The 14,142-nt window shown below is 36.7% G+C and overlaps 2 protein-coding genes across 4 annotated transcripts in view; one reads left to right on the top strand and one right to left on the bottom strand.

Annotated features, from left to right (window-relative positions):
- CENPP (centromere protein P) overlaps positions 1-14,142 on the bottom strand; it is a 381,210-nt gene that overhangs the window by 142,345 nt on the left and 224,723 nt on the right. The gene's annotated exons all lie outside the window — the stretch shown is intronic.
- ASPN (asporin) overlaps positions 5,063-14,142 on the top strand; it is a 43,489-nt gene continuing 34,409 nt past the window's right edge. The window contains exons 1-3 of one of the 2 annotated variants that reach the window (XM_049896123.1): positions 5,063-5,205; positions 5,299-5,353; positions 13,334-13,613. In XM_049896123.1, coding sequence (XP_049752080.1) covers positions 13,364-13,613 — 250 coding nt within the window. In that variant the 5' untranslated portion in view covers positions 5,063-5,205; positions 5,299-5,353; positions 13,334-13,363. Of the gene's footprint in view, positions 5,206-5,298; positions 5,354-7,628; positions 7,809-13,333; positions 13,614-14,142 lie in introns of those variants that run through there. The other variant, XM_049896124.1, reaches the window with a different exon arrangement.

Below are 14,142 nucleotides of genomic sequence, written 5' to 3'. Positions count from 1 at the left end.
CTTGACATTATCAAACCCCATAAATTTAACATTGATTCAGTATCGTCTAATTTATAGTCCATATTTAGATTACTCCAATTGTATGAATAATGTCCTTCATTGTCCTGTGTGCTCACTCCTGATGGGGGGGAGGGGAAGGAAGGAGGGAGGAGAAGAGAGAAGAGCGGCGGGAGGGAGAGGAGGAGAGAGGGAGGGAAATAGAGAGAGAGAGAGAGAAACTCAAGATCAGATCAAGGCTCAGAGACTGTCTCTTTAATATCCTTTAATCTAGAGTAGTCCTCTGCCTATTTGTGTCTTTTATGACCTTAACTTTTTTGAAGGATTCAAGCTAGCTATCTTAAGGAATGTTCCATAATCTGGATTTCTCTGATTGTTTTCACATGATTAGATTTAAACATTTTTGGCAAGATTCTACACAGATAATGGCATGTACTTTTGGATCAGACCAGGAGGCACATAATGTAGCTTCGTCTCGTTATTGATGATCCTGAGTCTTCGAGTTAAGGTGGCATCTACCAGATGTCTTCAGTGTGAAAGTACCTTTTTCCTCTTGCATTTTAAGAAACAATCTGCAAGGTAATACTTTCGCTCTGTGTGAATATCCTGCCACCCAATAACCTTTCCCTTAGTGGTTTTAGCTTTCATTGGTTATTTTTGCCTAAATCAATTATGACACTAGAGGTTTCATAACAATGGTTTTCTAATTCTACTATTCCTTCTGTATTTATTAGTTGGCATTCTTCTATAAGGAAAAGCTTTCCCCTTTCACCTTCTGTTCTTATAAAAAGGATTTTGTACTCACCATGTTATAATCCACTGCCATCTTTACTTTTTTTGAGATGCTCAAATTGTCCCTTCAAACTGGCTTTTATATACTTTTTACATGTCCTCAGTAATCGCTGAGATTTTCATACTTTCTGGTGCAATAAAATACTTCAGGAATGCCTTATACTTTCCTTGGCCCAGATCTGTTATTGGCCATTTCTCAAAGGAACCTGGTTTCTTCTAATGGAAAATGGTATTTAAAAACAAAGATCTGGATGCTAGATGTACTGATTGCTACTGAGGTATCATTGCTTTCATGTCCTTTTAGAGGAAAGAACGAGGAAATTTACTTAGAACAAAATCATTACTTTGTACCCATTCCACAAAGTAAACTAAATTTTGAGACATTTCTTAAAAATATTTATTGATACCCAGCAAAATTAATAAACAAAATTGTTCAAACCCTTCGTTTTTCATAAATTTCACTGAATTCTTTTCAAATGACAATTTATGGCATTAATTCATTTTTCAGACTTAGAAACCTCAACTGTGGGTACAATAATGAGCTCAGGTCTGATAACCGTGGACTGTAAATTTGAACTTTGATATAAAATTTCCCGTTTTTTAAAAAATACCCTATGGACTAAACAAAACACACCTGAGGCTGAATATTGCCTATGGCTCATGACCTATGAACCACAGTATAAATTCATTATAACCACAGAATCTAGTCCACCATGAAGGAAGCTAGACTATTCGATACAACCCATGATATTAATCATTCATTCATTCATTTACAGAATTCCTTGTGAGTGCCTACTATATACGAAGCCATATGTCATGCCTAAAGGCTATACATTATTTACCTTCTAGGATTCAGTGACCTAGAACTTTCTTAAACTAGATATTTGCATGGCATACTTCCTCATATCACATTTGTGAAGATGTCACCTCTACAGTGAGGACTTCCCTGATGATCCCCCCAAAACAGGAAACCCCCAGCCTCTTATCTTGCTTTTTCTCCACAGCACTTACACCACTTACGGAATGAAAAGATGAGTGAACAGTCTTATAGCTACCACTACAACAGAACTTTATACAATCTGCAGCAATTTACTTAGAAGGTAAGGTGAGAGAGGGGAGCAAACACCAGAACAAACAACAACAAACTCCAATCACCTGAGGGAATATCTGAAGTCAGAAAAGGCACTGCTCGTGGCCCCCATAATCCATTCCCCGCTCTTCACTCTCCTGCCACAAGCAAATTCTTTATTCTTCCCCACCTCGCCTAGGAATTACTAATTTGCATAAGATGATTTATAAGGCCCTTTTCTAGTTAAAATTTCTTTTGTTGTTACTTATGTTTGGACTTTAATCTACTGTTGTCTATTTCTAGACTATGAAAAGGTCAGGAAAGGGCCTTAAAGATTATATGCACTGCTTGGTTTAAAAAAATTTTTATTTTCATAATGGTTGGAGTATATCTAGCAATACAAGAAATTTATGGAATTCCTTTTATAGCATGAATGCCTTTGTTCATAAAATGTCAGTACAGATAATACTACTTTTTCAGTTTTATAATTTATCTACTTGTCTGCAACATAATAATATACAGATTATTCATGATTACTAAGGATATTGTTTGATACAGTAAAACTAGTTCTCTAATATTTAGACCAAAGCCCAATGTGGCAAAAACCAAACAATAAAAATAACGTAAAACACAGAATTAGGTCCCCTCCATTACCATTTCTCCCGTAGAAACCCCAAATGGAAAATTTTCCCCTCATGATTACAGGAAAGAGGAGGTATGCATTTGTGTTTGGGATGACAATGTGGAAAATATGAAGAAAAACCCCAGTTACTTCCCAAACGATGTGTCTGGTCTATGGCATCCCATCTCTGCCGTTCTGAGGTTAAGCATTCCACCCAGGCAGTCCCAAGGTTGTGGAGGACCTGAGCCCTGGACTGTACCTCTAGTTATATTTCCTGCAGAATCGGGTGACTATGCCGTTATACTTCAGGGCCTAATTCTTTTTTCAAACCCTTTAACCAAAGATCAGAGGAAGAGGCTGAAGGAAGACTAGTTCAGGGCTCACAAGTGAAGAGAAAAGAGAGTACCTGTAACAACATTTTAAAAAACAGTCCTACCCAAAAGTGCCTCAAGTCTCTCTTGCCCAGAAGAGCCATGCAGACAATGTTAAGTGAAGCAGCTGGCTCAGGTGCAGATGTGGAAAAAAACACATGTCCCACCGAAAGGGGGGCTGTTGCCAGCTCCAGCCAATTGCTGCCATGCAAAAATAAGAGCCAAGCATTGGCCAAATTTGGTATTTGAGGAAAACTGGAAATCTCATGATTTTTCAATACAGCACTTCCACTTCTGGGTGTAAACTCAATAGAAATGCATACATATGAACTTCAAAAGACAGATTAAAAATGTTCAGAGCAGAGCTCCCAACAGGAATGAACCCAGTAGAATATATAAGTAATTTGTGGCATATTTAGACACTAGATACTCTGCAGCAATGAGAACAAACAAACTGTTGTCAACCACAACAACATGGGTGGATCTCACAACCATAATACTGACTGAAAAAAGCCAGACACAAGAGTGAATGCTGTATTATTCCAAATATATAAAGTTCAGAAAACAACCTATGGTGTTAGAAATCAGGGCAGCAGTTCCCTTTGAGAGGAGACAGTGATTCTAAGGGGCATGAAGGAAGCTTTTGGAATGTTGGTAATTTCTTGATTGGGGTTGCTTGTGAAAATTAATTGAGCTCTACCATCGTGATTTGCTTACATTTCTGTAAAAAAAAAAAAGTTTAAAATAAAAACTTAAAAAACAATACATTGTGCAGGACAAACACAATACATCCTTAGACTGCATTTTGTCCAAAGGCCTTCTGCGTATGACCCTTGCCCAAAGGCCTTCTGCGTATGACCCTTGCCCAAAGGCCTTCTGTGTATGATGACCCTTGCTCAACATGGGGTCCGGTTTCTATTCTGGATGCACTGGATACAAAGATTAATAAAATCCAGTTCAAACATTCAGGATGTCCCCAGTTCTTCAAGGTAACAGATAGATACATTTGCAACTAAAACATAATTGAATAAATGGGAATATGAGCATCCTAACCAAAGCAAGAGGGCTGCTATTCCCCTCAGGTACTGTGTTAGGTAATTATGCAATACACTACCTGAATGGAGAGGCTGAAGCTATGCCAAGGGACGCTTTTGTGGTCCTGACGAATGTAGTGTGAATGTCTTTGGGGCATGAGGTTCAAGAAAGAGGATTTTGTTTAAAATGAGTAGAGGATAAACAGGTGGCTAACCCAACCCAGTACCCAGTACAGGTGGCTAGCGCCCTGCATATTTTAGGCAGGAGTTAGCTGACTCTATGGTTATGGCTGCCTTGTCTCAACAATGCACTTCATTTCTTTGGAAAGTGAGAACAAAAGAAAGTCAGGTTGTTTACGTCAGGGAAGAATAGACGCTGCTTACCCACTGGAGATGCTCTTTGCAAAAAGGCTAGTCCAAAAATCTATTCAACCATCAGGAAGATTTGTTGGGTTCACATAGTACTGGAGAGTCTTTCTCACTAGAGTTATAGAAAAAGCTGTCTCTTGAAGGACCATATCTTAGTTGATGGGGGAATTGGGCATTCTCTTAGGGGTGAAGTAGGAAAGGCCATATTCATAGAAATTTTCTTCTCAGACAACCGAGTCTCCACTTCTTTCAAGTCTTCCCTAAATGCTAGTGTGATCAAAGCTGTTATTCTCTTGAAAAGGGAAAACTGTATAGGTCCCAAAGTGTCACTTGTGATATGTATGTATATATGTATATACATGTCTATATGGATATATATGTATATATAGAGCCAGGGGGTAATTCTTAGAACTTGGTCCGCAGTTTCCCTGACAGGGTTAAAAGTTTTGTAAAGTGGCTCAGCAATCTTGAGAAATATGCTTAATGTACTAGCTCTAGTCATTAGAAGAAAACAAAAGTATAGCTTCTTTCTTAGGTACATCTGGAGTTTCGGTTTATATTTCAGTAATGTTAGTATTCTTTATGAAGATTGAGAAGTATTTTATTAGTCTACATAGGGTAAATGACTTTTAAATTATCATTCGTAGGTATTAATTCACTTAAGAATTTCATAAAGTATTTTTCAAGTCAGGTATTTCTTGAATGATTTGACTGCACTGCCGATGGCCTGTAGCCATGCATTATTAAACTCTCTTTTTTTTTCTTCAGAATCTTCCAGTAGACGTCTAGAGTTTAGCTAGAAGTCTTGGCTATGATACAAACAGTGATGGAAAACATATGAGCAGTAACAAGTTTTAATCTCTCTCGTCAGTACTAAAATGGACTAATCTGTAGAAGCAGTTTATTCAAGATCACCAGGGTGCCAGCAACATCAGGAGAATTTTTTTGAAGGTTTTTTTTTTTTTTTTTAAATAAATGTAACACCTTCTCATCTTTTCTTCTTAAATTGTACCTAACAACATTTACATTATATTTACTTTTTAGATTAGCACATGGTGGATTAATTCTACTTTCAAGACGACTGCTCTTTTCTTACAAGGTATGTTTTCATGTCTTAAGTGTACCAAAGGGTAATTAATTTACTCACTGCTAAGGGGACATTCATGTTAATACTTCTAAATAATGGGATAAAGTTTAATGATAAATTTTAAAAAATGCTTAAATATCTACTAACCTAAAATTATCCTTTTATGTTTTATATACAAAGAATTTATTTTCAATATAATTATGTGACTTTTTTCACTGCTAAATGTTAACACTGTTAATTTTGAAAATCCTTGAAACAAACATCTTGTAAATAAGTTCTCTTAGGAAAATAACATTACCTTAATTAATGATGATGACATTTGGGGGCATTACAAATACATTAAATGAAACAGTAAATATTTCTTTCAAAATGTAGAATTATGATATTTTCTGTTTTTAAAATGTGTGAATTTATTCAAATATTTTACTTACATACTTGAATATCAGTACTTTTCCTTGATAAATGTTTTCCTTGATAAACGTATGAAATGGCACTGGACACTTACAATGGAAATCCATATAATTCCAAGAAAGAATACTTATCAGCAATAATTCAACTAGTTTTATATTCTAAATATGAAAGATTAGACTTTTTTCACAAAATCCATACAGTCAGAATTTAACATACACAAAGATTTCCTTTGCTCCTTCCCAGAGTAAATATTTCATTAATACTTGGATTTAAAAAAAGCAAACAATGTATTCAATAACTCGTTAGTAAGCTAAAGAGCACAGTATTCTTTCCTATGAACCTATTTAGAGGTGTGGCAGCCATGAGGCAGTGGCCACATGGGTAAGTGTTAAGTCATAAACAAACCTGAGAGTTCTGTGTCTCTCCAAAGGTCCTTTTTTTTTTTTAATCCCACAAAGAATCATTGAGTTTTTAAAAAACAAAAAGAAATAAAAATAAATCACAAGTCCACACACGTGAAAGCATCTTGATGTTTTTAGTTTGCTTCTAGCATTAAGCAATAGAGTATAGTAGTGGAAAGAAGATACAGTCTTCTGATAACAACTAAATGCTGTAATAAAAATGAAAGCTTCTGATACCTGATCTGATGTTTGGGACACAGTAGATACGCTTTATAAACACAAGTCTTAATGCACTGTAGTAAATATCAGAAAAATGAAGAGGGGGGAGTTTTTTGTTTTTTAACACAGCAACTAGATTGCTAGAGGTATCAAAAAGCTCATGAAAGGCAAAACTAGTACAACAGGAAGAGCAACCGCAAGTTCTTTAATTAGGATAACATTTACACTTCTAAGGTAAAGTTAATTATTTCTTTAAGGAAAATGTCTTTTAGTGTCCATGAATAAATGGCATTGTGAATAAATTTACAAATGTGTTTTAAACTTTTACTTGTTAACTTACAGTGTCGTGCCTGGATTATACCTGAATTTAGTTTGGATTCCATCTGTGAGATACATGGAGTATAGAACATTTATATGCTGAAAACTACTACTTGTACAAGTCAACCGATAGAAATATTTAAACCAAAGGGAAAAGTTGCCAAGCGGCTCTTTAAACATGGGATTTAAAAGCACAGTGACTTATTTACCTAAAATAGTACATGAAAAGAAATACCATCTCACTTAGACACATTTTCCATTCTAAGGTCTGCAGACCAGTTAAGTGGAAAATAGGAAGCCTAAGTAAATTCAGAAGGACACCTATTAGCTATTTCTGATTCTGTTCTGAACTCTTCCTGAGAACCTGCCAAACCTTTTAGCCCAGTCTTTTCTCAGAGTAAAGGTCAGTTTAACATCTGGAAATAACTGCAAGGTTGAAATTAGTTTCAGAGGAGGCTGTGTAGCACAGTTGAAAGCCTAACTGAGGAGAAGTGAGAAACCCTGGCCTTGGTTCTCTCACCTCTAGTAAGAGACTGAACGCTCTATGCCTCAGTTTCTTCATCTGTAAAAAGAGGGCACAGGTCGGTGAAGTACGGAAGGTCTCTCCTAACTCTAAAGTGCAAAAATGTATTACTCTCAGCAGTAGCATTGAAATACTGTTCCAGATATCATTTGGATTAAAAGAAACTTTCCATGAGTAGAAAAGACTGGCAAAATGTCTAAATCAGTGAATACTGAGTCTTCTGAGAACAAGACAGAAATATTTTTAAAGGCTTTAAAAATGGTACAATCTAAATGCTGCCAAAACCAATAAAAGAGCTTGAACCATATTTATAAAGCCATAATTTAAAAATAAGACAAACAACCGATAGTCACATAATTTTAAATAAGAAATAACATTCTCTATATTCTTTTTAAATAATAGGAAAAAACTGCTATACAGTGTGCCTTCCTGGATGGACATTCCAATATTTTTTCTATTTGTAAAAAAAAAATCACTCTACCAGAATAGGGGAATGGTCTGGGATCTATAATCACTTGTATTTTATCAAGGCTACGGGAGAGATCCAGCAATACCAGATGAAGAGTGTAAATAGTGGATTCCTCATGGAGTCAAGGTTTGCCTGACTTTTTTTTTTTTCCAAGTAACCTGGGTGAGAGAATGTAAAAAGATTAGATTAATTTTATATGACTAAGAGAGGACAGAACTAGCAGAGAGAAGAATGTGCCAGAAGGCATTTTTTATCTATCAACTAAAGATGAACAGTGGAAGAGAACGCCTCTTGAGGTGGTGCACTTCCAGGAGTCCTTTCATTGCAGTTAGTCCAGCAGAGAGTGGATACGCTATCTGGTCCAGAATGTTCTGTGGAACCTCCAACATAGGGAGGGACTTTCAACTAGATGACATTCCCTGCCTCCACAGGTCTCCATCTCCCACTTATCAGGGAAGGGCTCGACTAATGTATTACATGGCTACCTCTACCAATCAGCAAATTGGAATGCTTCCAACTCTAACTACTACAGATAATGAATGGTACTATTGAAAACTAGCAGGCAAAAGTCAATTTCATCTTTTCATTTTACACTAGTTTTGATTAAAGTCAGAAAGGGTCTCAAGGTAACTTTAAGTATAAGAAAGAAGAGAAAGAGGAGGGACCGTGGCTTGTAGTCTTCTAACTCCACATGTATGATCTACCCAACACTAAGGGGTCTCTCCTCAGGTCACAGGTGCAGCACACTCTATCGCATGAAGCTGAAGGCACCTAGGAAACCAGTATGTGGTATGCAGAAAGAGAGAAGGTGATTCCTCACTCCAGGGGCCAGGACACAAGTGAACCCAGAATGTGGTCTTGGCACTCCACTTCTCCTCTTGTTATACATATTTTCTAAGTTCCATAGTTTTATTAGTTTTATATTTCTGGTATTTTGTGTATTAAATACATTTTTCTAGTATAGAGTGGGAAGCTAAAGGCTATATACCTCAGTTTCTTCGAAAAAACACTTAAACTAAACCAACCAACAAACTCAACAAGAACTTTTTATTAAAATCCTCATATCTCATGAACCAGAGTAAATGGGGTTGTTGTTAGTTACCATCAAGTCAGTTCTGACTCATAGTGACCCTGTATACAGTAGAATGAAACACTGCCTGGTCCTGTGCCATCCTCACAATTGTTGCTATGTTTGAGCCCATTCTTGCAGCCTCTGTGTCAATCCAACCATTGAGGGTCTTCCTCTTTTTTGCTGACCCTCTACTTTACCAAGCATGATGTCCTTCTCCAGGGACTGATCCCTCCTGACAACATGTCCAAAGTATATGAGATGAAGTCTCGCCCTCCTTGTTTCTAAGGAGCATTCTGGCTGTACTTCTTCCAAAACAGATTTGTTCATTTTTCTGGCAGTCTATGGTATATTCAATATTCTTTCACCCACACTATAATTCAAATGTATCATTTCTTCTTCGGTCTTCCTTATTCATTATCCAGGTTTGGGTACAGACCTCAAGAAAATAAGTTAATAAGCTGTGGAACCCAAATCAGTATCATATATAGGATTTGTTTGACTTGAGGGTAGGGGTGGGAGATAGGTCAGAATAGCATGTATGGGAAACCTTTAATTGTATCTACTAACTGTAATATCAGTCTAATGTACAGAAGTGGTAGGGAAAAACAAAAGCATAATTAGGAACTAGGAAAAAAAATTTTTGTTGGCAGACTGATACTTAAAATATTTCCAAAGCACCATAATAATTTAAAAATTCTGCATCAGAGAGAGGAAAAAAACATCCTTCACTCATAATCCCATTCTTCTTATTAGGTTTATATACTCTATTTCAATTTTTTCAACATATATGTATATTTTTATAGACATCTTTAGGTCTGTTCGTCTCAAATAATAAACCAAGAGTTATGAGGAGTAGACAAACATATGGAGAAAATCTTTTCTTTAAAAAAACCTGGGAACCATATATGCAGAGATCAAGCTATTTGAGGTCCCAGCAGTCAGGCACAGAGTACCTTACTCAAGAGTAATCTACCCTGTCTACTTGCACTTTGATTCTATTTACTAATCTAGGATATACTTTTTTAGTGTTTCTGCTAATGTACCTGACATTCAAGTATTAACTTTTATAACAATTCCATACTTATTTGGGTGTAGATGGTTAGTTTTTTTTTTTTTTTTTTGAGTATGGAAGTGTGGGAAAGAAGTAGATAAGAAAGGAACTCACTTTTGACAGCATCAACAAGTGTTCTACTTCACTGACTCGGCATTCTAACACTGCTTGGTACAGAGTAGGTACTTGATATATGCCCAGTGAATAACCCCAGCAACCACAAACAAAGCCAAGAGACGGGGCCCCAAACGACATTTCTAATCCATGAGGCTCTCCTTGACCAGGTCAGAGAAGGCAGAGCCAGACAAGTTCAGGAGCAGTTGTGGACTCAGAGGGTAGAGCAAAATTGTAAAAAAAAAAAAAAAAGAACTCAAAAGAAAAAATTAGCATCAGGGTCAAGCTTTGATTTAGGTAAAAATCAGGAGTTGAACTACCTAGGGAATGAGTATTTTGGAGGCCAATGGTTGAGGCAAAACTAGGAACCAAGTATTAAGGACCAGAAACTACACAGAAGCCTGAGATCAAAAGTCAACAAACACTGGATCAAAGTTAGGCAGGCCACCAAAAAACAGAAATAATGTTCCAGAAACAAAAGTGATATTGAAAACAAAGCCGAGTCTACTTTAACCCAGAGTATTTTACAGCTAAAACAGAATAATGCCAGGATTTCCTGGCTCCTCCTTTGTAGATTACCCGAGTAATGTGGGACAGACAGAGCAAATCTGACTGGCTGGCTCAGACACTGCATGCTCTAAGCAGTCTGCCTCAAGTGGTAGGTTATCACTTAGGCTGTCTAATACAACACAACACAACACAATACAAAAAACCGTCACTGCCCCTGACTGCCCCTGTATTGCCAATATAACCTTTCACTCTCTGGGCTACATAAATCGGACCACACAATCATTCCTACTCTCTGCCCTCCCAACCCAGGCTATATATGAGCCCTTTTTTTTTTTGTACAAATGTACTCAGGACAGCAATTTGTAGACTGGTCGGATAGGAAGAAGTAACAGTATGCATGTGAAGCTGCTAGGTTTCTAGATAAAGAACTGAGTCTTCCGGCATGGTGTAGTAGGAGACAGCACAGGCAGGGAGGTGGAATACATGAGTCCAAATTCTGTTTCTATTACAATTTGGTTACGTAACCTTGGTGAAGTCACTTAAGCTCCTTGTGCCTCACTTTCCTATTATTTAAAGTGAGGAACTAGTTTAGAATAAACTCGGAATTTATACTTCCAGAAGTTAGTGTAGAGATGAGAGGTTAGGGCTGGTTTTGAAAGGGGTTCAGCATAGGATTATTCAAATATAAAAAGCTTTTACCATTTTAAGATATCTCATGTCATCTCTTCTTCCCAAGCACAGTCAAGTATGGGGTTATTAAAGAAAGTACACTCAAAAGAGCCTCTGCTGTTCAGCTACCCACTGAGCAAAATGCTAATGTGCTCACTTAGATTTCTGGAACTTGTAAAGAATTAAATTTGATTATCAAGTCACTAGCTGATGACAGGAAAAGAGCCCTGGTGACACAATGGTTAAGCATGTGGCTGCTAACCAAAAGGACTGCAGTTCGAACCCACCAGCCAATCCAAGGGAGAAAGGTGTGGCAATCTGTTTCCATAAAGATTACAACCTTGGAGACCCTAGGGAGCAGTTCTACTCTGTCCTATAGGGTTTCTGTGAGTTAGAATTGACTTGATGGCACACAACAGCAACAACAACAACTGATGACGGTAAGATTTTCTAAATTTCCTCTGGTGATTAAAGAGATATTCCACATATAAATGAGTATTTTAATTAACTAAATTAATTCATGTCTTATTCTTAAGTTGAGGAAAAAGCTAAGTGGATGGGGAGATATTAAAGCTGATTAATGGACTCTGGGGAATTGTAGCCAGCTGAGATGATTCAAGGATTTGGGGGCTAGGTCTTCCTGTGGCTGGACCAACTCTGAACTGATTTTGAAGTCTTCACAAGCTAAGTTACTGACTGGTCCTCAGGACATGGTTGAGCGGATATGGTCTAAGGGATGTGGGTATGCGCCTGTACTGTGGGGGCAGTATGGGCATGGACACCTCCTGCCAGTACTCAGCCTCATCAGTGGGCATCTGCATGTAAAGACACTGCGTGGCCCAACGGAAGAATGGGATAAATTTTTTTTTGATGATTTCGTGATGTTTTAATTTTTGAAAATTTCTAAGAACATACAAGCTGCACAACGATAGTTTAGAAACTATGATATGTAATATACCTGTGGGAATGGGAATGTCAGCCATTGGGATGGCAACGAATCTGTGCTTAAACCAAAAAAAAAAAAAAAAAGCAAACAAAGAAAAAAAAAAAACAATGTTGCTGTAGAGCCAATTTTGACTCATAGTGACCCTATAGAACAGAGCAGAACTGCCCCATACGGTTTCTTTTTCTTTTCTTTTTTATGTCCCATAGGGTTTCCAAGGAGCAGCTGGTTGATTCGAACTGCCGACCTTTTGGTTAGCAGCCATAGCTCTTAACTACTGCACCACCAGGGCTCCAATGCTTAGAAGGGTCTAATTTGTACTTTCCAGTTTTGTGTGTGCTTTTAAAAATGCAACTGAAAACAACCACCACTTCCCATCTCCCCATCCCCACAAAACAAAACAAAACAAAACAAAAAACAGAACAAAGTGGAAAGATGAGTAAGAAAGAATAGTATGGACATCAGATGCTTTGGATCAGGTATTACACAATGGAACAGGTTAGAAAAAAGAAAACCCAAATGACATTATGGAAAAAGTGATCAACTCTCTGAGGATGAGGTTGGGGAGGGTCATAGGAGAGAAAGATCATTTAAAGACAACTTCCGGATGTGTGCTAAGGAGACACTGAGGATTTTACTCAATGGAAGGACTTTGGGAATAGAGAGTCAGGTCTGATAATCTAATTTCTTTGTTATTTTTGTTTTTAAAAATATTTGTTAGTCTTCTAATCCTCATTATTAAAATTAAAGCCAAAAAAACTCTCAAAAACCTAGAGATTATCATTAATTCGGTACATTCATTCCACTGTTATTTTGTGTGTATGTGTGTTTGTGTTTTAAAGTACATTATGTGTGGATTTTTATATTTGCTATTTTTATTCCACAAAAATAATACTTTATATTTTCAAAAAATCTCTGCAAATATTTTGTGGGCTCCAAAATATTTTGTGAAATAAATATACATTGTTTTGTTTTACTATTCCCTTTTAACCATTAAGAACTATTTTTGATGTTTTAATTATTAGAATTATCTTTAAATTTTTATTATAAATAATTCTGCAATGAACACCTTTTTGCAAATTAGAATGATTTCCTGAGACTAGATTCCAAAGAGTAGAATCATTGTGTGAAAAATAAGAATAATTTTGCTTTCCAAAAAGTTTTTAAAATTTACTCTCACACTAGCTTTAGATAAGAATGCCATCTCATTGTACTCTTGCCAGCTGTGAGTAACGTACAGATGCAGCAATTACATTTGTTTATACTTAATTTACTATTCAATGTCTATTTAGTCCTAGATTGGTCCTCTACTCTAAGACAACATGAAGGAATATGTGCTCCTACTGTTGTTGACTTTATGCTCTGCCAAACACGTCTTTAGCCCTTCATACATGACATTAAAGAATATGATGCTGAAGGACATAGAAGATTCAGACGACGATGAAGATGACAATGATAACTCTCTTTTTCCAACAAGAGAACCAGTTAACCCCTTTTTTCCATTTGATTTGTTTCCAACATGTCCCTTTGGATGTCAATGCTACTCGAGAGTTGTTCACTGTTCCGATCTAGGTAAGAACATAAATCAACTTTGCTTTGAAAAATGATGTTATTCTGACGAAAAGATGGGAAAAGTCCTCACTGAAATTTCAAAAATTATCTTGATTGTAAAGGACTTTTTCATTTAAATTTGTAGGTGGAAAGTATAGCAAAACCCAAAGTACATCCAAGCGTATTTTAAAAACCCAGAAAATCAGAGGACAAGAATGGAAATTTTACGTGTAGGGCGTTTCCTCCTCATCCTGAACTGAATCAAAGAGCTTCATGTCAATTTCCTTGAGAGAGAATGGCCATCCTTGTGTTTTAGCTGGGGTTGGAAGCAGGTGGACAATGTACTTTCTCGTAAAATTCTACCATAACAAAATAAGTTGATTGCCCAGAACAGTGACATGAGTTGCAGAGGTTGGTGCAATCTCTAATCTAGAAATGCTAAGGACAATGCTCTATTTGTTTTGAATGATTTAGACCAAGAAGAGAAGTGGCTGAGCTAAATCACTTTCCAAAGTATTTTTAAAATTTATAATTCTCTGCTTTGTATGTT

Source organism: Elephas maximus, chromosome 9, assembly GCF_024166365.1.
Source record: "Elephas maximus indicus isolate mEleMax1 chromosome 9, mEleMax1 primary haplotype, whole genome shotgun sequence".
Taxonomy (NCBI): domain Eukaryota; kingdom Metazoa; phylum Chordata; class Mammalia; order Proboscidea; family Elephantidae; genus Elephas; species Elephas maximus.
The sequence above is the reverse complement of the archived record's forward strand: the minus strand, read 5'-3'. Positions and strand labels throughout refer to the sequence as shown.